Source organism: Notamacropus eugenii, chromosome 6, assembly GCF_028372415.1.
Source record: "Notamacropus eugenii isolate mMacEug1 chromosome 6, mMacEug1.pri_v2, whole genome shotgun sequence".
Taxonomy (NCBI): Eukaryota; Metazoa; Chordata; class Mammalia; order Diprotodontia; family Macropodidae; genus Notamacropus; species Notamacropus eugenii.
The window spans coordinates 208236400-208262361 of NC_092877.1; the positions used below are offsets into that span (position 1 = coordinate 208236400).

The following is a 25962-nucleotide window of genomic DNA, read 5'->3' on the forward strand; positions in this document are numbered from 1 at the left end:
AAAGGTGGGAGAGATCCAAGGCTGTAACTTAGAAAGGGGGATAACAACATAAAAGAGAAGGACAGTGTAGAGTTGAACTGATTCACCAAGGGGTCAAGATAGGGAAAAGAGGAGAGAGTGGCTAGTGCAGGGAAGATGTCTTGGAGATAATTGCAGGGTCAAGAATTGGCAGTCACCATGGGGAGAGAGTAAAGTTTGATAAGGGAACGTAGAGGGAGAGGGGAAAAGCCAAAAAATTATGACTGGATAAGGGGATCTCCAAATTTTTTAACATGAAGGTGGTGCATTTGTGGGTGATGGCAAGATTATGATCATCTTTGTGTGGGGCTAAAGGTCATAGAAAGTAAGTAGGTCAAGAAACTGTTTTGGGTGTTTGAGGGAGAGTCAATATGTATGTTGAAGTCCCTAGTATGAGATGGCAGGAGTTAGAGAGGTGAGGAAAATTATAAGCCAAGTACTGAACTCATTGAGGAAGGAAGAAGAGTGACCTAGAGGCCTGTAAACAATAGCTACCAAGATTTAATTGGGTGACAGATATGAATAGCATGAGGAGGGGTTACTGAGTGATGAAGGTAGGGAAGAGATCCTGGAAGGGGCAATGGCGAGCAAAAAGTAATTCAACTTTCATGCCTTGGCCAGTGAGCCACTCCTTAGATAGCCTGGTGGTCTCTCACTCCCAGACAACTCGCCAGATTGGTGCCAGACTTAATGTGGACATCAGATTCATTTATCCCTTCTGCAGCTCAGATCTTCTGAGCTCAAGCAGTCCACCAGCCTCAACTTCTCCTGACAGTGGGTCAGGAGAGCATGTGCCACCATGCCTGATATATATGTATGCATGTATGTGTGTGTATATATATACATATGTATGTATGTACGTACGTATGTATATATATATATGTATGTATGTATGTATGTATATTTATATAAGCTAACACATATTACATTTATCTATGAGTGACCCTGGAGACAGATATTTGACAGTAAGAACACAGAATATGAACCATTTCTAAAATTTCTTAACTCAAAAAGATAAAACTTTTAAATAAAAAGGAGGTATTTTTACTATCTAAAATTCTAAGCCCCCCTGAACTCTTGGGCACAGCTCTACATAATACATATGCTTACCTCAAGGACACAAAGGAGTTCTTCCACATATGCTCGCTCTGTTTCAATAAGCTCATTCATCACATGCCTGGAAACAAGGAAAAATGTGAATTCCTTATAGGAATGTCCTTTAAAAATGCATGCAAGATGGGGCAGTTAGGTGGCACAGTGAGTAGAGTACTGGCCCTGAAATCAGGAGGACCTGAGTTCAAATTTGACTTGTCACTTGACATGTTTACTAACTGTGTGACCTTGGTCAAGTCACTTAATTCCAACTGCCTTGCCTTTTCCCCTCCAAAAATAATGTATGTAAAACAGCTGTTGTTTGAGGACTAAGACTGGGGGCCCCTGACTACCCTGTATCTAAACAGCCGGCAGGAAGTTCATAATTTTCTAGGCTCCCAAACTGTGAGGAAGCAGTCGTTGAGAAGAGGGGGGATGGTATGAATGACTGATTCCCAAACCTTGGAGATCTGGGGAATTATCACATTTACTAATTGCATGGGGATACCTGAGGAATCTTTAGCTCTAACCCTATCCCATGCTAAGGATGCAGAAACAGCATAGGCCAGTGGAAGGAGTGTTACATTTAGCATCAAAGGATCATAGTTCAAATCAGCTCTGCAAATTATCTGTGAATCCTTGGGTAAATCGCAATCTCTCTGGGCTTCTTCCTCTGTAAATAAGAGAGTTGGACTCAATCTCTGAAGTCTTTTCTAGCTTTAAATCTATGACCTTTGCTCAAAATGTAGGGACAGAAAAAGAGTCTTCTTTGTTTTTTAGAGGCTTCTCCAACTGTTCCTAGAGGTAGGCCCATATCAGGATGAGGGCCTAAGATTCTAAACTCCAAAATCCAGTGGCAAGATCAGTTTGGAAGATCTATATATTATTAAAGATTGAATACAATTACTATATATCTTATGGAAGAATGCCAACAGGGCCTCTTTAAATTTAGGCTTTTTTTCTAAGGTCTGGTAGAGCTGTATCTGATCCTTGGAAATTCCTTCCATTGTGTACTGTTAGAAGAGGGTCCTCATTGGGTATATAACTGACTTCTGCAAAAGAACTTTCCTTCATCCACTAATCCATGCTTTATCACAGGCTTTTCCAGAAAGAGCTTCCTGTTAGCTCTCATGAATTCTGGCTAAATCTTAAGGTGGTTTCAATACAAAGATGTCTCCATCCAGAGATTGATTTGATATCTGGCCAAATGCACAATAACAAGCCAGAGAATGGGCAAACTGCTGAATTAGGCAAAGGATATATATCAATGTTGCAGAAATAGGAAGGAAATTACAGATCTAGAAGTTGCAGAAGCAAAGCAATTTTCTAATCAAGGGTCCCAGACAACAGTGGGCTTGTCAGAATTGAGTAACAAGGTGGCATCCTCTCTTTTTAGTTTGGTCAGTCATTGGATAAGACCTTAGCTCTGAGCCTCCATGTTAGCTGTCTGTAATTCAGTTTCCACACTCGTCTCTGAATTTTGTCAGCCCTCTTCAGAGACCTATGTCCTAATGCTCTTTTGATTCAGCAACTTAGTGCAATTAAGAAATTCTGCTGGGACCAAGACTACGAGCTGCTTGGATGACCTGCCTCGTCCTGAACTGCTTAGAGACAGTCAGGACTGACTGACGCAAAACCTACCGTCGCAATATCGCCAGATTTTCTTCATCATCTGTCGTTGAGCCACTTCTGCCCTGCTGGATATCACTCATTTCACTCTGAAACAGAAGAAACAACCAACCAGTTGTATAAATCCTTATAAATATAAGGATTTATAAAGTGCCTACTATGTGCCTGGCACTATACAGCATCAAGTTAAAACAAAAAAAGATACTTTTCGTTTTCTTGCTTTTTTTAAGGCACCAAAGTTTATGGATCTCTATTATGTCCCTGTTCTTCTCCCCAAATGGTTAAATCTGGAATGCTGTTCACAATGTCCTTATTTAAATAGAGTGAGAGGAATAAGTCACTAGCCATTAGACAGCTCCATCATGGCATCTCATTGAAAGCTGGCTAAGCATTCAGATGACTGATAGCCTTGACTACAGGTTCTTAGAGGTGACCATTATCTTACAGAAGGGAGGGATTACTGTTGTTTTATAATATTTACAGGTTTCTCCTTGGATCAAACTGGGTAGAAATCCCATAAGAACCCAGAAATCTCAGCAATGCAAAAGAAGTTACTTGATGCAAAGATCAGCGGGGCTGCCGCATTATTATTTATGATAACTACCTACTTTATTAGGAAGTTCCTGGGCAGACCGACTTCTAGATTAAAGGATCTGAGGATGAATGAATGAATGAAAAGCCATTACTATGTGCTGAGGAGTAGAATAAGCCCTAGGAACATGCATACAAATGTCAGTTCTTGCCTTCAAGGAATTTATGTTCTAATAAAGGAAGAAAACACATATAGTAGATGTGGTAGTCAGGGAAATCAGGAACCAGCATATGGTAGAGAAAAAAAAATTTTGAAGGAAAATCATCATTCGCTACCTTTGCTCTTCTGTAGTTTCCTCTTCTTGGCACACTGCCCTCAGACAAGTTCTCAGAACCTCTTCGTAGACCTGGTTCAGAAAAACAACATCTATGGTAATGCACGCCTTTGGTTGGCGAGTTGTGATTATGTAGGATCCTTTGGACTTTCTCTTCTACCTACCTTTACAACTTGGCCTCCTCCTACCTTTCCAGTCAGTCCTCCTATATCTCCAACATATTCTGTGAACCAGAAACCCCAATATCCTTGCTGTTCCTAGTTCCTTGCTGGCTAGTCCAATACCATCAGTCATGATTAAACATCTGTGCATTTGGGGGCTATAGAAGACCATCCCTCAATCATTATTGACATGGAGGGAAAGACAGAAAGACCAGATTCCTTCTGAAACCTCTAAATCAGGCATGGCAGGGAAGGAAGGTTCCTGCTTGCCTTTAGGTTGTTGGCTTATTTGCCATCAGGGCTTCTAGGGCAGAGGAAGGATGGATGGAATGTCTTTCACTCCCTCCCTTTCTCTTTGGTCAAGATTAACTTATTCCAGACAAATGAAGCTGTAGCCAAGGCCTGTGAATTTTATACATTTCCTCCTAATTGACCTTGTATATATCGTTTGCTTGTACACTGTGTTGTTTCTCCCATGAGACCGTGAGGTCTTTGGGGAAAAAAGGAGTGTTTTGTCTTTCTTTGAATCCTTAGAATCCAAGCTCAGCGCCTAGAACACAGTAGGTGCTTAATAAATGCTAGTTGACTGACCGGTGAGAGATTGTGAATGGTGCTGCATCTAGGGAAAGGGGAACAAGCTCCTGGCCACTAGAAGGCTCATTATGGGGTATGCTGTAGAATGTAAAAGAACAGTATGGAAGGAACTTAGATAAGGAATGACCCAACCAGATATCAGGGAAGGCTACATGGAGGAGGGGGGCATCTCAGTTTGGTTTTGAAATATGGGTATGATTTCACATGCAGAAAAGAGAGGAGCAAAGGTGAGGAAGTGGGAAACCTTAGGAGGTGGGTGCGGATAAGATGAGTGGTCTACTTTGGCTGTAGTACAGAGTACAAGTAGAGGAGTGATGGAGGAGTAGGCTGGAAAGGTAGATTGGAATTAGGATGCAGATAGATTTGAATGTCAGGCTAAGGAGTGTGGGTTTTCTCTGGCAGGCACAGAGAACCATTTACACAAATAAAATCCAAGTCGGATTTTGGACAGATGGATCTAAAAGGGATTCAACAGAACATATTGGGGAGAGAGAAAACCAAGGGGTGGAGGGTGAGATTTTGATTGTAATAGTCTAGGAAGAGATACTGAAGACCTCTCCAACTCTGACTCTGGGCATCACTGACTGTGCCCCTCCCCTGCCATGCCTGGGGCTCTCTCCCTCTTCATCTCTGCCTCTGGACTTTCCTGGCACCTTTCAAGCCTTTGCTAAAATCCCACCTTCTGTAACAAGACACTTCCAATCCCTTTGAATGTTTGTGCCTTCCCTCTGCTGATTATCTCCAGTTTATCCTGTATCTATCTTCTTTATATACAACTGTTTTCATTCTGTCTTCCCTATTAGATTGTGAGCTCCCTGAGAGTAGGGATTGTCTTATATGTTTCTCCATAACTCCAGCTCTTAGAATAGTGCCTAGCACAGAGTAGGCACCTAACATTTATTGACCGACTACTCCCAATTTGTCCTGTATGTATTTTGCTCTTACATGGGGATTTACATATTGTCTCCCTCCCATTAGACCATTAATTTCTTGGGAGCAGGGACTATCTTTGGTCTTTCTTTGTAACCCCAGTACTTAGCATAGTGCCTGGCTCTTAGTAAATGCTTCCTGACTGACTACCTTGAAATAAGTATCACTAGCCATGGAAAAGACGTACAGATACTAGAGATTGGCACCTCAAGCAAGACTTCGGATTCAGTACACTTAATGGATGAATGAACACTACTTGTATAAGTTTACCTGGAGAAGGGCAGGGGGATTTTGTAAATGCTTCTGGTCTTGGTGCCACCGGCTGCACTGGCCGGGTCTGCTTTGCTGCCAATTTCTTCAGGCTCACCTGTCTCTTCTGGAACATTTCTTCCATACTCTCTTGCTTCTGAAAGACCTTTTGTACATGCTCCTGAAACCATAATATACCAATTATGAGCCCCACGGTCATGTTTCTAATGATTAATTCTAAGGATTAGTGTCTCATTAAACAGAAAAAAGAAACCATAACTAGGTCATAAAAGCAGAGCAGTTGCCCCAAAGTAAATTCTTTAAAAGTTGTATTTTGAACATTTCCATTAATGCTGTAGGACTCCTGTGACTCAGTTCAGGATGATATGCCTGAAGGGGGATATTGATAACCAGGGTGCATATAGCGGGACTGTGGTCAAGAGAGTGAGAAGTCTGGAAATGATGTTGTGTGATGGATTGGTCATCCTGGAGAAGAGAAGGAGGAGCAACAAAATAAACTTCTTTCAAATATTTGAAAGGTTCTTCTGAGGAAGAAGAGGTTTATGTGTATTTCTGCACTGAGTTTGGAGAGTAGAACCAGGTCCAACTGGGAGAATCTGTTGTGAGGCAGATTTTGAATGAACCTAAGGAATAACTGCTAAGGAGAGCTGACCAAGAATGGGATGAGACTGGAAACATTCAAGCAGAGCTTAGATAGATGTTCGATCTATCAGATGTTGTAGATGATAGGCATCCATTGAGAGGAAGACTGGATTTGAAAACATCTGAAGTCTCTTAAAAAAATCAAAGTCTAAAATAGAACAGTTTTGAAAGTAATGAGTATAATTTATTGCATATATACATATATGTATGTGTGTATATATATATGTGTGTATACACACACACACACATACATCAAGCAATGTAAAGGGGAGACTGACAATTTCATATTGAATACTCTTGGGGTTCTGCCATGTGTACAAACATGCTTTTTGTGGTGTTTAAGTACAGAATTCCAAAAATTAAGAAATCTCTATTAGCCACTTGGTAGGTAAAAATATTTTTAAGTTATAAAAATAACCACTCAAAAATTATTTTGCCCATGGTCATACGTTAATATTACCTTCAGATCTGGATTGAGAATAGATTCATATTCTTTGTAAACTTTATTTAGCTCCTGGATTTTATTTTTTGCACCAGTGTCTAAAAACTTCTCAATCTCTTGTAGGGCTGACTCAGCTCCATCCTGGGACTGGCATTTGTCCACGGGCTGGGAAGCCAGCAGGTAAATACCATCATCACACCATTTCATAGACTAGATACATAAAACACAGGAGAGAGAAAAGAGAAGAAGATTTCAGTGAAGCACATTGGAACATGCATGAAATTTGTCATATCTTCTGCTGAAAACAACTCATCACTGATGAACATATAACCGATGGAGTGCTGTCTTTAGAAATGTTGCCCAAATCACTGAATCATAATACTTTCGCCTCTACATCTTACATGTTTCTCAGGATGGAAAATTGTATTTTGAAATCAAGTGGTTTTTCTTCAGTGTTATGTTCTAATGAAGGACAAATAAATTGTAAACCCAAACAGCAGACAGAATAAAAGATGAGAATCATGGATAAGTTACCAGCTCTTCATCAGGTGCCACAACCAGATTTCATAAACACACACAACTAAAATAAACAAACGCATAAAAATATACCAACACATACCTGCTAGATCCCAAGAGAAAAATAAAGAACTACAGGAAGCTTGGGCATGACGCCATCCTTAAAGAAATATTATTGATACCACTCGGAGGAGAAAGAAAAGAAACTGGGGTGTGGGATCCCATGCTTGGGCTCTCTTAAGTAAGAGAACTCAGTAGGGGAGAGCAAAGAGTGGCTTTCATTTCCCAACATACCTTTTCAAGAAGGCCATGGAGTTCCAGGGACTGGTGGAGGAGATTCCTCCTTCTACCCATCTCGGTTGTGAATTCATCACAGAGGTGCTGCAGTTCGTTGCACTTTGGCAAGATGGAGTCCACAGCATAATGCTTGCTTTGGATCAGCTGGTTACCCTCCAAAGACAAGGCCCTAGCCTTCTCTACAGCTTCCTGAAAAAAGGAAGACCTAATGAAAAAATCAATTGGAGCTTATTTGGGTTACGTACAACTGGGGAAGCTATTTTCTGGGCAAGGCAAAATCACAGTAATTGGGATGTTACTGGCCCAGATATATGTGTGTGAAATTTTTCTTTGCTTATTACTGTGATTAGGCACAATACTACTTGATTCATGTAGCCAGCCATGAGCAAACTAGTTTACATGATGGGAAGGGCTGAAACAACAACATCACAAATTCACTCATTTGGGGTATTTCTATATTATCCTTGTGGAACTTCTTTTTTCTCACTCAACACTTTATAAAGAAAAAATTTAAATGTATCAGTACAAAATTATCCAACACACAAAACCTAAAGCTCTGAGAGCAAAATATAAGGAATCCATGTGGCAAAAAGTAGAACTTTTGAAAAAACTATTAGCTCACTATTTGCATCCAGGAAAGCTAAGAGGTGGCATCATGTGCATCATGTGTACTTTACACAGCACTGTTAAGTTTTTACACTGCTAATTCGGTAGTGATGAAAAGGTCTGGAGAACCCAGATAGTTGGAGAATACTTATAAGCAAGTCATTTCCTAGTTTATTTAGAGTCCCTCTGGCAAGATGGATTTAAGTGATAAAATAATTGCATTTATAATCATTACAAAACAGTTATAATAAAACTTTGTTATAAAATCTTACTGTGCCATTGTAGAAATGTTCAACATAAAACCGAAATGACTATTTTATAGGCATCCTTTGTCTCTCCAAAGTGAATTTTGGCATTAAGTACCAGAATGAAACATTTTTCATTAACTAGACACCACCCTATGCTTTAAACATTAAAAGTTAATTGTGGAATTGACACATCGTATGACTTACTTTGGATTTTTCTTCAAAGCTAGCCAGGTCCTTTAGCATGTGTTCCACGTGAGCGTAGCTATTTCCCACGTCAGTGAAGGCTGATAACCTCTCTGATACAACGTCTAAGATGGCTTTCACCTAAAAGAAAGGGAAGTGGATGGGAAGAGAGAGAGAGAGAGAGAGAGAGAGAGAGAGAGAGAGAGAGAGAGAGAGAGAGAGAGAGAGAGAGAGAGAGAGAGAGAGAGAGTGTGTGTGTGTGTGTAAAGTCATTGCTAGAGAAGGCTGGGATAGAGAGACAACCACTACTATCAACACATTTCAGAGTAATCACATGAAAGCATACTTCTCCATGGAAAATTCAGATATAAAATAGAGAGATCAAGGCAAAGAAAAAGAATCCAAAAAAGATATGTCTGTCTGGTAGTATCATATCAAAAAGCTGAAAAGAGGTCCAGCCAGCAATGTGAGTATGCCAGAGGGTAAGATCTTTCCAAGTTTCTTACTTGAGAAAAGGTAAATAAGAATTTCTTATTTAACACCCAAAAGGTGACTTTTTAACTATTTGTAGAGGATTGTCCTTAGATCAAAGATTTAACACTGGAAGGGACCTTTGAGGACATTTAATTTACCTGCCTTATGTGTTACAGGCTGGTGAAAAAGACAGAGCACCCAGCCTAAAGTCAGTAAGGCTCATCTTCCTGAGTTAAAATTTGGCCTCAGACACTTACTAGCTCTGTGACCCTGGGCAAGTCACTTAACCCTGTTTGCTTTAGTTTCCTCATCTGAAGAATGAGTTGGAGAAGGAAACGGCAAACCACTCCAGTATTTCTGCCAAGAAGACCCCAAATGGGGTCACAAAGAACTAGATACGACTAGACATTAGACAAAAAAACATTTTTACAGATGGTGAACTGAGGTTAAGTAATATCCCCAAGGTTATGCAGTGCATTCATATATTGTAGGAAGGTTTTTGTTAAAAATCAGAAACTGTGTCAATTAAAATGGAGTTTATTGGAGTACATGAGAAAGAGAACTGAATTTGGAGTCAGAAGGTGTCCATTCAAACCCTGACACTGCCACGTACTACCTCTATATCAAAAAGTACCTATATAAATAGAGGCATTTATGTAGAAATTTAGAAAGTGCTTCCTACAAAACAACCTTGTGAGGCAGGTATTACAAAGATTATCATTCTCCTTTCCAAAGAAGAGACAAAGGTTCCATGTTCACAATCATGTGACTTGCTAAGGGGCTGAGCCAGCATAAAATCGTGGTCTTCTGACTCCCAGATTTACAGGTCTTCTTGTTGCATCATGACGTTACCAGAAATACTAGGCTGATGCTAGAACCTGAGTTACATGTTCATTCATTTTTAATTTTCATGAAGAAAAGGTTATAAGCAAAGAAAGCTATACCAAGATGCTGAGACAAGTGATTTTGCTGTTTCCTGAGATCTGCCCAGTCCTGCAGAACAAAGGAAGGAGCTGGCAGGGTTTTAAAAACCCTCTTGGGATAAAGGCATGAAAGCCTGCTGCAGTGCTGTTAAGCACTTCTAAGCCCTGGGAGATTCAGCTTTTTAATACTCAAGCATTCTTGGTGGTAAGGATAAGCTTGCTAAAATCAAAAGTTAGCCACTAGAACGCAGTGATTCATGAGACAGCTCAGAATGAAATCAGGGGCTAAAATGAAAATTCTGGGCCCACATTCCTTTCCAATTAAACAACTTTTTGTTTTCATTCTGTGTTTTCATTTGGACTTATTAAGGATGCTGGAAGAGTCTATTTGGTTCTCTCTCCCCCTGAAGTCTCTGGCTCCCTTCAAAGCTCAGTTGCCCTTCACAAGCCTCATGTGGCCTTGAGGCTGCAGGTTCCCCACCCCTGGCTGGAATCTTTATCAGTGCACACTCTGGGTTACAGTTATAGAAGCTTAGGAACATAGATCTAGAATTGGAAAGGCCTTCAGGGCCATCTAGTCTTATTTTACAGACGAGGCAACTGAGGCTCAGAGAGGTTAAGGGACTTGACCAAGGTCACACAGCTAGTAAGTGAGCAAGCTCAGAGTACTGCCAGGTCGGTTTTCATCATGGTCTCTTTTTGCTATTTTCTGCTTCACACCTGGAGAAGATCTCACAAAAAGGAGAATTTAGGTCTCTACTACTTTTATGTAAACAAATGAAGAGCATTCCTCATTAAATAAAACTGCTAAAGTGTCACAGCAATCTCTAGAACAGTTGTTACATAAGAGTGTCCCTAAAAGGCAACCTAAACATAACAAGATTGAAAGTCACTAGCGTTCTCTTTTTTTCCACCAGATTTAACATTGTTCTTGGTCACCACCTAATCAAAATGATTTTTTTTTACTCATAATAAGGCTTATTTGTCCACTACTATTTAGCTTTCAAGGCCCACCTGAAGCCCACTTCCTTTTATAGATTCTTCCTTTGTCACTCTGACTTAGGCTGATGTCCTCCTTAGAACTCTAAAATCGTTTACTGTCTATGACGTGTACTCAATCTGGATCTGGTTTTCTGGCTTGGACAAGCACGATCTTTCCTTCTTTTAAATTCTGAGATCCCTTTCCAGCAGCCTTATCACACTAGGCACCACCTTGTATTATAAGAGGGTTTTTTGGTGTTTTTAATTTCTCTTTCCTACCAAAGACCTAATCTATTTCCTCTTCACGGCTCTTGAAGGCTATACTAGGTTAAGCCTAACTCCTGGAAGGTTCTACAAAAAAGACTTGGAGTTAAAGTCATAGCAAGAGACCTTGCATCTATCATGCAAGGACTAGCCTAGCTAATTGTGGAGGGTGTCACCATCAGAAGGATGGACCACCAAGGGATGGTTTGTGTGTGTGTGTGTGTGTGTGTGTGTGTGTGTGTGTGTGTGTGTGTGTGTGTGTGTGGAGGTCACAGTGACTCATGATGACTGCCTACTAAGGTGTAGCGAAGGCAAAGCATGTAGTTATGGATGGCAAACCTAGAAACTTAGAAGATTCCACCTTCTAGTGATCAATCACTGCTTGAGACAACTGCAATACGTAGGAGCACACCTCAAGTTTCACTGGAATCTGTTGGCACTCACCTCTCGAAAATTCTGCTCAAAATTCCGTAACTGTAGACACTGCTCGAGTTTCTGCTGATGCTTAGCCCAAAATTCGTCAAAAGCAGCTTCCGTTTCACCCAGCTGATCCAGAAGCCTAAAAGGTAAGAATCATTTTACACTATATATGTGCATAGAAATACACACATACACATGCACATATGTGTATATACACACATACATATACAAATGTGTATTTATATGTCTATGTATGTATGTATGTATGAGACCATAACAAATTCTCCCTCAGAGGTAAATCATTTGTTTTCATTTGACATGGGAAGATTGAAGACTTCGTACAAAGGAGAAAGTCAATCCCACCAAAATAAAATATCTGACTTGCCATATAGAAGTGCCAGCTACTTTATTTCTATTACATGGCTTTTGAGAGTCTCCTAAGCTTTTAATTTAGTCATAAAAACATATATTTAATGAACTGATGCAAAATGAAATAAGCAGAACCAGGAGAGCATTATACACAATACAAACAGCAACGCTGTGTGATGATCAATTATCAATGACTGAGCTTTTCTCAGAAAGACAATGATCCAAGACAATTCCAAAGGACTCGTGATGGAAAATGCTATTTACATCCAGAGAAAGAACTAATAGGCTCTGAATACAGACTGAAGCATACTATTTTCGCCTTTTTTGGTGGGTTTTTCTTTTTGTCTGTTTCTTATTTCACCACCCTGACTAATATGGAAATATGTTTTACATGATTGCACATATATAACCTATACCAAATTGCTTACCATTTTAGGAAGAGAGTGTGGAGGAAGGGAGAAAATTTGGAACTCAAAATTTTGCAAAAATGAATTCTCAAATTTTCTTTATATATACTTAGAAAAAAACAAATTAACTACAATGTAGATTCAGATCTGGAATGGACCATAGGGATCCCTTTCTAATTTTGATCCTATAAAAACAATTCAGTCACACACTGTTCTCTTTGCTTACTTCATTTGTCCACTTGGTCTTTTGATACCCACACCTTGTCAAATCCCAACCTTGAGTTACCAGGCTAGCTATCTTCTCTGATCATACATACACACTGCTGACCATCACTAGACAAAGTCAGTAATAGTGTCCACTGGGTACACCATACGTTCATGTTTTCTAATCTTAATTGCATCTTCATCCTTAGAGGGAAGCCTTTTAATTCTTCACTGATATTCCATTATGTTCCCCACAACTCTTTCAAAACTCTCAAGATTCCTAAACCATTTCTATCTTTCTTTTCTGTCCATAGAGACACCTCCTACTTTACTGAAAAAAGAGGTCATATATTACAAGCTTCCTTTTTCTCCTTTATAATGTCTCTATATTGTCTCTCATTTTCTCTTTGTTACATTCCATTACAAAGAAAGACCCTTCATCATGCCATGGTCAACCTCTGTACTTGTGCCCTTGGTCTCATCCTCTTCTGTTTCATTTGGGAGCTCCTTCAACCATTTCTGTTCTCTCTACAATTTTTAGTCATGTCTTACTGTCTCTTTTCCTCTACAAAGATGCCCAATATTTCTTCCATCCTGAAGAAGTTTTCACCTGATCTTACCATTCCCTCAAGCTATTATCCCACCTTTTGCCTCTCTTTTACAATCAAAATCCCAGGTAGAGGAAAAAGACAAAGAAATTATCTACACACCTGGCCAATACGTCCTCTCCTCCCACTCACTTTTCAGCCCTTTGCAATCTATCTCCGGATCTCACCACTTGACTGAAACTGCTCTCTGCAAGACTAGCAATGTTTATTTCATTGCTAAATCTGAAGGTTCTGTCTCAGTCATCATCCTTCTTGACCCCTCCGCTGCATGTGACAATGTCTTCCATGCCTAGAATTCTCTCTCCTCATCTCTGCCTGGCTTTTCTGGCTTCCTTTTCTCAGATAAAATCCTAACCTTCTGCAAGATGCCTTTTCTCTAACTCTTTCAATATTAGTGTCTTCTCTCTGAGATAATCTCCAGTTCGTCCTACATCGTGCTTGCACATGACTGTTTTCATGTTGTCTCTCTCATTATACTGTGAGGTCCTTGAGAGTAGAGACTTTCTTTTGCCCTTCTTTGTATCTCCAGCATTTAGCACAGTGACTAGTAAAGAGTAGGTGCTTAATAAATGCTTACTGATTGATTTTTAACCATCTCTGCATCCTGTGTACTATCTGTTCTTTGAGTTTTAGGAACATTCTTCTCTCCTATTTCTTTTCCTATTTATCTGACTTCTCGGTCTCCTTTACAATTTTTTCCCCAAATTTATTAATTTATGTTTTCAGTTTTCAACATTCATTTCCATAAGTTTTAAATTTTCTCCCCCTCCCTTCCCCCTTTCTCTCCAAGATGGCATGCAATCTTATATGGTCTCTACACATACATTCCTATTAAATACATTTACATACCAATCATGTTGCATAGAAGAATTATAACGAATGGGAGAAACCATGAGAAAAACAAAACAAAACAAAACAAAACACAGTGAAACCTAACAAAAAAAGAAAATAGTCTGTTTCAGTCTGTGTTCTGACTCCATAGTTCTTTCTCTAGACGTGGATGGCATTTTCCATCATGAGTCCTTTGGAATTGTTTTAGGTCCTTGCATTGCTGAGAAGGACTAAGTTTATCAAAATCAGTCCTTGCACACTGTAACTGGTACTATGTATAATGTTCTCCTGGTTCTGCGGACTTCACTCAGCATCAGTTCATGTAAGTCTTTCCAGGTTTTTCTCAAGGCTACCCATTCATCATTTCTTATGGCACAATAGTATTCCATATTACATTCATACACCACAACTTGTTCAGCCATTCCCCAATTGATGGGAATCCCCTTGATTTCCAGTTCTTGGCCACCACAAAAAGAGCTGCTATAAATATTTTAGTAATGTGGATCCTTTGCCCATCTTTATGATCTCTTTGGGATACAGTCTTAGAAGTGGTATTGCTGGGTCAAAGGGTATGCACATTTTTATAGCCCTTTGGGCATTGTTCCAAATTGCTCTCCAGAATGGTTACTCATTTACAATTTTTATGAAGCTCCCTAAGCACAGATGTGATGCCTCCCAGGTCTATATATTTAGCCCCCATCTCCTGATCTCTAGTCATTTATTATCAACTATTAGAAAACTCAAAGTGGATAAATATCCCATAGTTGTGTCATATTTAACATATCCAAAACCAGAGTTATTCCTCCATTCATCCTCTTCCCATTATAGTTATTTCTGTTTTTACTTTACCTATTTCAATATTTACTTTACTTATTTCAATATTTACCTATTAGACTCTGACTTTTACCTTCTCCTTCCTCTCCTCTATCTTCCATATAGCTGCCAAAATAATCTTCCTAGAGCACATGTCTGACCACACCACTCCTGCACTCAAGAACCTCTAATAGTCTCCTATTGCCTGAGGGATAATATAATCTTCTCAGATTGGCATTTAATTTCCTTCATTACCTGGCTCAGGATGATTTTTCCAGGCATATTTCATATTGCTCTGATTCATGCACTCTATGTTCCTTCTATCTGTTACTGGAAATCATAACTCCCTTTCTTGACTCTGTGTGTCCAGGTCACCCTCTGTGTCTGGAATTTAATCTCTTTACTTCTGAGGATGCTTAGCTTCCTTCAAGGTTCACTTTCTCCCACGGCAAGTCTTTATTATCATTGTGTACAAACATCTCTGGTTATGTGCAATATTCTCCTTAGTATTATATAAGCTCCGTGAGGGAAGCAATTTTGTCCCCAGCACTTAACAAAGGTACCTTGATCAAGACAGGTACTTCACTGATTCTGGATGGATCAGAATGAACTGGACCTAGGAAGTCCTCAGCTAGTGGCTTTTATTTTGTTCCTATCCCTGGTATCTACCGTTTAGCTCTATTTAAAGGACGTCAGACTCTACTCCAATGATGGTGGGAAGCTGATCTGTCAAAGCAAGCACGCAAAAGGCCTGGCACAGAAAAGTCTAAGACCTATAGAAATGTCTAGGCCCTGATGGTGGTACATGAGTAAGATCATTCTTACATTCATATTTACATAGGATCATAGGCGAAGACCTGAGCACTTGGGAAGTCATCTACCCCGTGATGCTAAACTCAAATAAAACCTGGAATCAGGAAGACCTGAGTTTAAATCCTGTCTCTTACAATTATTAGCTATGAAACCTTGGGCAACTCACTTAACTTCCCACAGCCTCAGTTTCCTCATTTGTAAAATGAGTATAATAATACCTACCTCCCAGAATTGTTGTAAGGATAAAATAAGATTATAATTGTAAAGCATGTTGTAACCTTAAGTGCCATAGAAATACTAGGTCACACTATATTGATATTATGTTTATACTATTTTAGTTCATATCTTTTTATATATACGATTTTAGTTTATACTATTTTATGTTATGTTACATTACGTTATGTTGTGGTAAAGGGCATTGAGCCAGTGCTCAAGGAACTAGGAGAGCAACATAAAGCAGTGAGAAGACTTTTATGAACTGATGCAGAGTGAAGTGATTGGAACAAGGAGAAGCATTTGTACAATGAAAACATTGTAGGAAAAAACATCTTTGAATGTCTCAGAACTCTGGTCAATGCAATGATAAGCAATTAGCCCAAAGGACTGAAGATTAACATGTTACTCACCTCCTGCCAGACACAAGATGACCTTAAAATACATTCCCGATATGGGTTATGCATATTTACATTGAAGACTGTTTTTTGTTTTGTTTTGTTTCATGCTAGGTGATCAGAGGGATAGATTATAAATGTGGGTACAAGAAAATAAAGTTTTATTTTAAAGCAAAAAAAAAAAAACCAAAAGAAGAAATGGGTCCCTTGCAGCCACATGTTAACTTAGAAAACCACAAATTAACATTACTCATGTATTTTTTTTAAAGTTTATTTTGTTAAACATTTCCCAATTACATTTTAATCTGGTTCTGGCCAAACTTGGAAATTTTTCACGCAGTAGCAAGTTTGACATCTCTGATCTAATCTAACTTATAAATAGTGATTAGTAGTTTCCAAAACATTTACTTGAAAAGTTTTGCCCACAGTTGAATAGCTAGTAGGGGATCAAATGTACATTCTCTGACTCTTAATCCCACGCTCTAATACATCATGTAGCTTCTCAACTTAATATTTAACTTTTAAAAGTGTGATTTGGATGCTGACCTAAAAACCCACCCAGAAATGAATCCCCCTTTCTAAATGTTTCCCTTTTTATTAACTAAAAAAAAATCTATGACACTCCCACTCTAAAGGGATACTGTAAGTACAAAGAAGAAAGCAAATGCAAAACATATTTGGAAAGGAGAGGGTGCAATAAACTAAGACATTATTCTTATCAGTATTTGGTATCATAAAGAATTCTCCCAGCTTTGAAATTTAGTGGTTTTCATTTCAGAGAATATCCTGAACTACAAAATGAGGTTTCCTTTGGAGTTCAAAGGGATAAGTGCCTAGAATTTCATAAAATCATAGATTGTAGAGCTAGAAGTGACTTTGGGGAAAATACATTCCAATTTCTTCATTTTACAAGTGAAAGCATTGGAGCTTAGAGAGATTCAGTCAATTGCTCAGTCACCCTGTTAGCGATAATCCGCATGGGGCTGAGAATCTATTTCACTGGATCATTCCCAGTTGGCTACACTTTGCCACTGTATAATTTTGCCTCTGTCTACCTGGTCACTCAAGCAACATTTAGCTTCCTTTGCAAATATGAGCACCCTTCTAAAATCTCTTGAATTCAAAGTAAAACTTGACCATATATATTTGTTATAAGGTTTTTGTTTTTTCCCTGTCAGCATAGAAGCAGAGTTGAGAGAGAAAAAGATTAAACGCCTGTCAACTGAAATAAAAATTATTAAAGAAGAAAGCAAAATAGCCACAAACATTTCACGGTTCCCCTCACCTTTGCACTGTGGTTTGATTGTCAAGCTGATCTTGATTCAGGTTGGATTCGGGATTCTTGGCCAGTGGCTCTCTAATGCTTTCAAGGATGGTGTGTCCCTCTTTTAATGCTAACATCATATCTTCCTGCGGAAAGACATCAGCTCGTTCAAATTTGCTTATCGGAATTTTAGAGATTTCATTATCAATATATCATGAATCATTAGAAACTATGCTATTTGCTAATTTTCTGAAAAGGTTGATTTAAGGAGTATGTGGCAAGACAGAAGGGAAAAAATTGTAAAGGATGGTGAAAATAATAATGGTATTGAGGATACTGACAAAGAAATTGCCTCCTTGAATAAGTTTATAGAACCATAGAATTTTCAGAGCCAGAAGGGATTGTAGAAATCAACCGGCTCAGCTCTCATTTTACTTGTAAGGAAACTTTCAAGTTCAGAGGAATTAAATGACTTGGTCAACATTACACAACCAGTGAAAGAAAAAGCCAGGATTAGGTTATAAAGCAACCAACCCACAAACACTTATTAAGCGCCTACTATGTGCCAGGCTACTTTTGTGGTTCAGTCACTTTTCAGTCACGTCCGACTCTTTGTGACCCCATCTTAAATTTCCTTGGTGAAGATATTTGAGTGGTTTGCCATTTCCTTCTCCAGCTCATTTTACAAATGACAGACTGAGGAAAACAGGGTGAAGTGATCTGCCCACAGTCACACAACCAGTAAGTGTATGAGGCCAAATCTGAACTCAGGGAAATGAGTCTTCCTGATTCCAAGCTCAGAGTTCTACCCACTGTCCCACCAACCAGCCCCCAGGTTATCATGTCAATGATACAATAAAAAAGCTAGAAAATTTGTTTTTGGAGATTATCTAAGGCAATCTTATGACTTTCATTATGAAAATGAAATTACTTGACAAAGGTCACATAACTAGCTTGGCAGCTCGGTAGCATAGTAGATAGAGTACTGGGTCTTCTGAGCTCAAATCCAGTCTTAATTATCTTAGTGACCCTGGGCAAAAATCGCTTACTCTTTGTTTGCCTTAGTTTCCTCACTTGTAAAATAGTGATAATAAGAGCCCCTATCTCTTATGGGTTGCGAGGTCCATGTGATAATATTTGTAAAGTGTTTGGCACAGTTCCCAGCACTGTGTATATTCTTAATAAATAATTATTTCATTCCTTCCTAGTGGCAAAGCTAGAATGAACATGCAGGTCTAATAGTTAAAGAAGATGGTATATCAATCATTTGAGTCCGATGTGAAATTAAGGCAATCTATGTGAAGTTCTGGTTGGCATAAATACTTAGTCATCATTTTTTCTTGGGAACAAACAAAAGCTAGTATAAATATACTGGAAAGCCAAGCACCTCCCATAAGTTCAGCTCTAGGGAGCATTTTCCCTTGACATTTCCATAAAAAAACAAGTTGGGGTGGGGGAAGGAATTATGCAAGCATCTGGATGACAATAATAGCAGTTCACATTTATATGGCACTTTGAGATTTACAAAACACTTTCTTCAACAACAATACTGTGAAGTAGCTCACGAAAATAATTTTTTAACCTGGCTTGTGACTGTAGTGGTGGCAGAATAATTAAAAATCCATCTAGGTTGCTACTGTCTTTTCAATGGACAGTTTTAGAGAGTTGTATGGGACACAGAGGTTAAGAGACTTGCCCCCATTTATTAACACTGACTCAGTCAGTTACACATCACTTAGCAGTAAGGAAGATAGGTTGTCCAACACACCTTCCTTCAGTAATTTCTTTAAAAGCAGAGCAAGATATTGCTTTAAGCTAGATAGGGCTGCATGTCTGGTGACTTTTGAGTGCATCCTCCTTAGAAAAGCTTCTATCGAGAGAAGTGACTGCTGTGCCAAAGCAAAAAGCTTAGCCAGTGTGTAGGAGTAGGCTTGTGTGAAGAAAAAAATGGAATTTATACAAAGTGGGGAGAGGAAGACATTGGGAGAGGAAATCAGTAAGTAAATATGGTAAGATAAAACCCCTGGATTTCTGAAATTGTCATAAAACACAATGTCCCCCACCTGTGTGTCTAATATCTGCCTTAAGGTACTGTAGGAATCTTACCTTTAAAATCTACATGAGATTGACCAATAGACTCAGTGATCACCAGCATGAATCACTCTGAGGAAAGATATCTTTAAAGCCTAATGCATAATTCTGTGTAGATCTCATCATTACTCAGTGATGCAAAGGATTTGTTACCCACATTTGATACCACCACAAGAACATGTTTCAATCTGCATTCTACTAAGGCTGTCTTTTTTATATCAGAGAGAAAAAAATGTGCTTTTTATGTTAGAAATAAAAGTGAATCCTCAGTCTCCAAACTTGGAAGCTAATGAGCAGTAGCTAATAAGAGTGGCTTTTTGAAGCATGTTTCAGCCTCCTGCTTGGTATAATCAAGAAAATTATGTTCCTTTCCTCTTCGAAATTTCTCTTCAATGATCAGAGCCCTTTAGTGTTTAACCTCAGCCAGCTTTCCCCCTTCCCATCCTTCACTTACCTTCATTTGGCCCTTCTTCTCTGTGTGTGCTGAAAGAATGGAGCTGGTTGATTGTACATCATTAGGTAATTCCGTCTCAGCCAGTTCTGTCCCAAAGGACTGGAGCATTTGAGCTGTTTGCTTAACCATTAGGGCAAAACTTTCAATAGCCTTTTGAAATAAAGAGGGAAAAAATGGCTATCATAAAATATCCCATGCACACAACACGGCTGCTGATTTAAAATGAGACCTAGATCTCATAACAGCTAACAAATTAAACATCACCTCATTCCAAAAGTAAGAGATCTCAGAGAAAATCTGAGCAACTATATGTTTATAGACAAGTACCTTCACCATTCGTTCCTTGGCTGCATGCTTTTTTTTCTCCCAGATTCAGATCAGACATTCTTTTAACATAATCTCAAAATTCAGAGTAATTCTGTATTTGACTTCTCTCCCTCTCTCTGTGAAGAGTAGAATGACCACATGTGCGCTCTCTCTCTCTCTCACTCTCTCTCTCTCTCTCATACACACACACATGAAAACCACAACATAGTCTTTTGCCTTTAAGCCTGCAGAAAACCACTCCCAAACTTATTACTCATGTTATTTCTTTAAGATGACTAAGTTCCATTGAGACCATCTCCTCATTCTTTGGAAGTAAATTTTTGTTAATATGAACATGTTTGGGAAAACTTAATGCCATGATGCAGAAGCAGGACTATATGGTAAGCATGTAATCAAGGGAAATGTTTTCCCTTCCTTTCCTCCCAACAACCAAAACATAATTGGAAAGGTCACTTACTGTGCGGTGAGATAGCCACCTGCTATGGCAATAGTCCAGGGTCCCACCAAGATCTTCCGTTAGTTGTGTTTTGTCAATATAACTCTGCAATTCTGGTACTGAACTGAGCATTATGATCTAGAAAAAGGAAACAAAGCAAAACCCACAAATAGAGCATCCATCTATAGCGCTAACACTAATCTATCAGGGGATTATATCTTCATGGCTGCAAAGGACGTGGTTGGTGAAAATAATAGCTGTCAAGTTTGAGAAATGTCAATTTATTTGTACCCATTGCAGAGGAAAAAAATGCAGTTTTATCAGGTACCAATTAGTGTTTGCACAGCACCCCAAATGTTAGCTAAATAATGCATAATAGGTATGGCAAATTCATCAATTTTCACATTTCAATCAATCAACTTTTGTGAAAAGTCATTTCACTTCTTTTAGTCCCAGTTTCCTCATCTGTAACATTATAGGGTTGAAGCGAATGGTTTTTGAAGTCCCTTGCAATTCTAGATCTACAAGCCTAGAGTCTATTAATTAAGTACCTACCATATACTAGGCAGCATGCCAGGGATACAAATATAAAACTGGAATAGTTCCTTCCCTCAAGGAACTTACATTCTATCTACACATCAGATATATGTGTATGCCATTTAAATGCCATGGTTATCACATTTAAATGATTCCTCTGCACAAACACAGTTAAGAGAGAAGAAAAGTTTTTATTAGTGAAACAGAACCAAATTATCCAGGGCTTATTTTCAGTTTTTGCTATGTATAACTTTTTCCTTTTTTTAATTTAATGAAACTCCAAGATTTCACATAAAAAAACACCATTGCTCTGTAAGATATCAAATAAACCTTCCAAAATAGTCCTTAGATCCATTTCACATCTGTTCTGTATTACCACCCTGGCTATTGCTAACTATTCGTTGAGATTAAAAATAGCGTAATTTATATTAGGAAATCAGAAGAAAATGTATTTAAGAATGGAACTCTCTAAAAGAGGCTTAGTCAGCCCCCATTTTTATCTTTTTACACCATTTGTTTTAGTGCCCTCCAAGCGAACTTAACTTCCCTACATTTTTTTCTCATTACTCATGCATTTCTGTGGAACCTTTTTAGATTTCTTTATTTTAAGTTTTCTTTTAAAAACTTGTTTGCTCATTTTGAACTTAAGTGCAAAAAGACAAAAAAGAACATTTCTATGTACACAGCACAACATAAAAAGAGAATATAAAACCATGAATTTCCATTTCATACTGTTTACTTTATTTGAAAAACTATGTAATAAATACTACACATCACTTTCAAAGCTATCCTGCTTTCTGTACTTCCTTTTGGGTTTTCTTTTATTCTGTTGTGCATTTTTTTCTCCCTTTCTTCCCACCCTGCCTTAGAGAAGGTTTTCCATTAGACACAAATGTGTGTGTGCGCGCGCATGTGTGTGTGTGTGTGTGTAAAATCATACTGTACATATTTCTTTCTCTGGATATGTATAGCATCTTCCTTTATAGGTCGTTTGTAGCTGATTCAAGCATTTATGATACTCAAAATGCCTTGTTCAAAGTAGTTCTTTGAACAATACTGCTATTACTGTGTACAATGTTCTCTTGGTTTTGTTCACTGCACTCTTTATTATTTCATCTAAATCCATCCATGTTCATCTAAAGTCAACCTACTTATCATTTCTTACAGTATAATAGTATTTCATTATAATCATATACCACAACTTGTTCAGCCATCCCCTTCAATTTCTAGTTCTTTGTCACCACAAAGAGATTTGCTACAAGTATTTTAGAACATGAAGACTTTTCTTTTTTCCTTAATCACCTTGGGAAATAGAATAATGGTATTTCTGGGTCAAAGGGTACAGTCATTTTTATAACTCTTTGGGCATAATTCCAGATTATTCCCCAAAATGGTTGGATTAGTTCACAGTTCCATCAACAGTCCCATATTTTAGGTTTTCTATATGATCACTAGCACACTGTGTATGCTTAATAAAAATATTCATTTTCAATAATTAAAGATTGGTACAAAGCATTCCCATTCATTGATCAGTTTCTTCCCAGTGTGCTACCTTCTAGAGTTGTGGATACTCTACCAATGCTGGGAGTGAGCTGTTGATCACCAGGGTCTCCAAGTAACATCTGCACATAAGGCAAAGAGAAGAACCTTTAACGACGACCCAGCAGATGAGAAAAGGCCAGAGGTTTTAATGCTAATATGTCTTTTGAAATCTGGTTCTTGACTATTAATATGACATAGTGGTGTCACTCTAAAGGAAACTACTTCCTTCCCATGCACAAGTATGTGTGAAATAGTTCCTGATGAGGCTTCCTTGTCAAATATAAAGTCAAGCTTAATCTAAATGGTGGTAGAAAATATTTTGTATTCATTATGAAGATTATAAAAATGGAAATGTTCTGCTCAATAGGCTTACGAGGTATAGAAGGCTCCAAAGAACATGGAACTCTATACCTTAAAGTGCTATCTACGGTTAACATGGACTCAAACCATCCTAAGTGCGCCAAATGATGATGTACAGGAAACCTAAAGCAATGGTCTTCGCTTTCGTGAGGTTTACCATGAATCACATCCACAGAGGTTCTTCAGACTCTAAGGCTGCTTTCGTGCTACAAACACAGAACATAAATATTCACAAAAATCCCAGAGCATTTGATGCTTCTATTTAAAATGACGCAGTGTGGTATTTTCACAGATAGCCTACTGTGCCCATGTAGAAAGTACTAAACTGTCCAGGGTTGCTATAAATCAAGTGCTTTTAGCAGGATGAACAGGTGAGGGGAAAGAGTTATGGCTTCAGTTATAAAGGACAGAATGCTAAACTTGGAGTAAGAAAGGAAGATTTGGGTTGGAATTCTGCCTGTGATGTTTCCTAGCTATGTGACTATGGGAAAGTCACGTATGCTCTATGAATCTCAGTTTGCTTATCTGCAAAATAGGAATAATACTTTTCAAAGTTATTTTGAGGTTCAAATGAGAAAATTTAGGTAAAGGATTTCTGAACTTTAAAATACTACATAAGTATAATAATAAAATAATAAAGAATAGTAAAAAATAATTCTAGATGAAGAGTAGTATGGCCACAACAGTCACGCATGAAGTTACTTAACCAATGATTGGAACATGGCAATCTGAAGCATCAGTGCACTAGAAAAAAGGTAGTACTGCAGTGTAAAGATGGATGAATTTGGAGTCAGAGAACCTGAGTTCAAATGCTAGGTCAACCACTTTACTACCTGCATGACCATGGACAACTCACTTTACATCTCTGAGACTCAGTTTCCTTATCTGTAAAGTGAGGGGCCTAAAGTAGGTGATCTTAAAGGTCTTTTCCAGCAAAAAATCAATGATTCTGTGAATGATGAAGAAAGTGGTTTCATATGTTGGAGGGAGGGGATATGGCAAAGATGGGTGATGGTGAGCAAAGGGAATGAAAACCACCCTTTCTTCATTCTTTCTTTTCTCAATCATGTTTGCTTTTGTTTGATTTGTGTGGACAGGTTGGTTTGGGGAAACATGATAGAGAAAAGGGGTGCAGCTAGGTGGTGCAGTGGATGTAGAGCCTGCCCGCCCTGGAGGCAGAAAGATTCATCTTCCTGAGTTCAGATACAGCCTCAGACACTTACTAGCTGTGTGTCCCTAGCCAAATCATTTAACTCTATTTGCCTCAGTTTCCTCATCTATAAAATGAGCTAGAGAAGGAGAGGGCAAACCATTCCAATATCTCTGCCAAGAAAATGCCAAATGGAGTCACAAAGACTTAGACATCATTAAGAAAAGACCAATCCTAAGAACTATTTTATAAAAATTAGCATGGTCATCAGAATCAGTTTCCACAAACAATTCAATTCCCATTTCCTAAGACATGATAGGGGCTCTTGGATCAAGCCACATATACTTTTGCTCTCTTATTTTAAAGGAGTGCAGTGCACTATTTCAGCAGAAATTCACATGAGAGAAAGCTTATATTGGCAGCCACTTGTGCCATGATAGTTCATTAAGTAACTATTGGTAATTCAGTGCCATTAACTATATTGTATGGGAAATACAAATTAACTTAATGCTACTACCAACATATTGAGTTTTGCACATTTCGGTTTTTTTTAAGAACAGTCGCAGTCCTAGAAAGAAAAAAAAGATGTCCTTCATTAGAGAAAAAGACAGAAGGGGGAAAGGAAGGAAATACTTAAATAGTACCTACTGTGTGTCAGGCACAGGGCTAAGTGCTTTTTCGGTTGGTGCTCACTTGATTCTCACAATAATCCTAAGAAAGGTAGGTACTATTATTATCCCCATTTTTGCAACTGGGAGACAGAGGTGAAGTGACTTGCCCAGAGTCACACAGCTAGTAAGAATCTGAGGCTAGAACTCACGTTTTTCTGACTCCAGATCCAGCATACTATCTATTCCTTCAGTGATCTAATTCTATCTTCCTAGACAGATATATCATTTAATTTGTAGGAGAAACTCATGTGTGAGGCAATGAGGTGGGGATGGCATTCTGTCTCAATTTTTAAAAAAGCTTAAAACCATGTTTCTGTGGCCCCAAAGCATTCTACAGATCGGATAATACTTTCTTCTTCCTCTCTTGGGGTTTCAGATGGTCATAGTGGTTATCTATTGATCCTGTAAACAAAAGGGTTGTCTTTGACTTATGATTTTCAATATGTTGAGGGTCCATTTGACCAGGGGCAAATAAGTGGAGCAGCGAACAAAGCACTGGGCTTGGAATCCAGAAGACTCATTATACTGAGCTCAAATCTGGGCAGGTTACTTAACCCTGTTTGCCTCAGTTTCCTCATTTGTAAAATGAGCTGGAAAAGGAAATGGTGAACCACTCCAGCATCTTTGCCAAGAAAACCCCAAAAAGGGTCATGAAGAGTCTGACATGACTGAATGACTCAACAATAATGTTTGAATTATTTGAATGTCTATTAAACTATGAGATAATCTCCAAAGTACCTTCTAGCTCTAGAGTTCTATGATATCAGGCTTCTGTCTATGAAATGGTCATTGGGTAGTAATCTCTTTTAAAGAAGAATCCAAGGGGGAGGAAGGGCTATAAATAATATGAAAAGGAAGTTTATGTAATAGAGAGAAGTCCCTAGAGGTAGGAACTCTCATTTTGTCTTTGTATTCTCA

General features: G+C 38.5%; 1 protein-coding gene across 17 annotated transcripts in view; it reads right to left on the reverse strand.

Annotated features, from left to right (window-relative positions):
• The window catches only part of MCF2L (MCF.2 cell line derived transforming sequence like), a 362484-nt gene that overhangs the window by 26253 nt on the left and 310269 nt on the right, over positions 1–25962 (reverse strand). For all 17 annotated transcript variants that reach the window (XM_072621934.1, XM_072621919.1, XM_072621931.1 and 14 more), the window contains 11 exons: positions 20806–20922; positions 20022–20171; positions 17498–17622; positions 11581–11695; positions 8516–8635; positions 7455–7646; positions 6663–6854; positions 5561–5720; positions 3607–3677; positions 2752–2828; positions 1129–1195 (listed from right to left, as the gene is read on the reverse strand). In XM_072621934.1, coding sequence (XP_072478035.1) covers positions 1129–1195; positions 2752–2828; positions 3607–3677; positions 5561–5720; positions 6663–6854; positions 7455–7646; positions 8516–8635; positions 11581–11695; positions 17498–17622; positions 20022–20171; positions 20806–20922 — 1386 coding nt within the window. The remainder of the gene's footprint in view (positions 1–1128; positions 1196–2751; positions 2829–3606; positions 3678–5560; positions 5721–6662; positions 6855–7454; positions 7647–8515; positions 8636–11580; positions 11696–17497; positions 17623–20021; positions 20172–20805; positions 20923–25962) is intronic.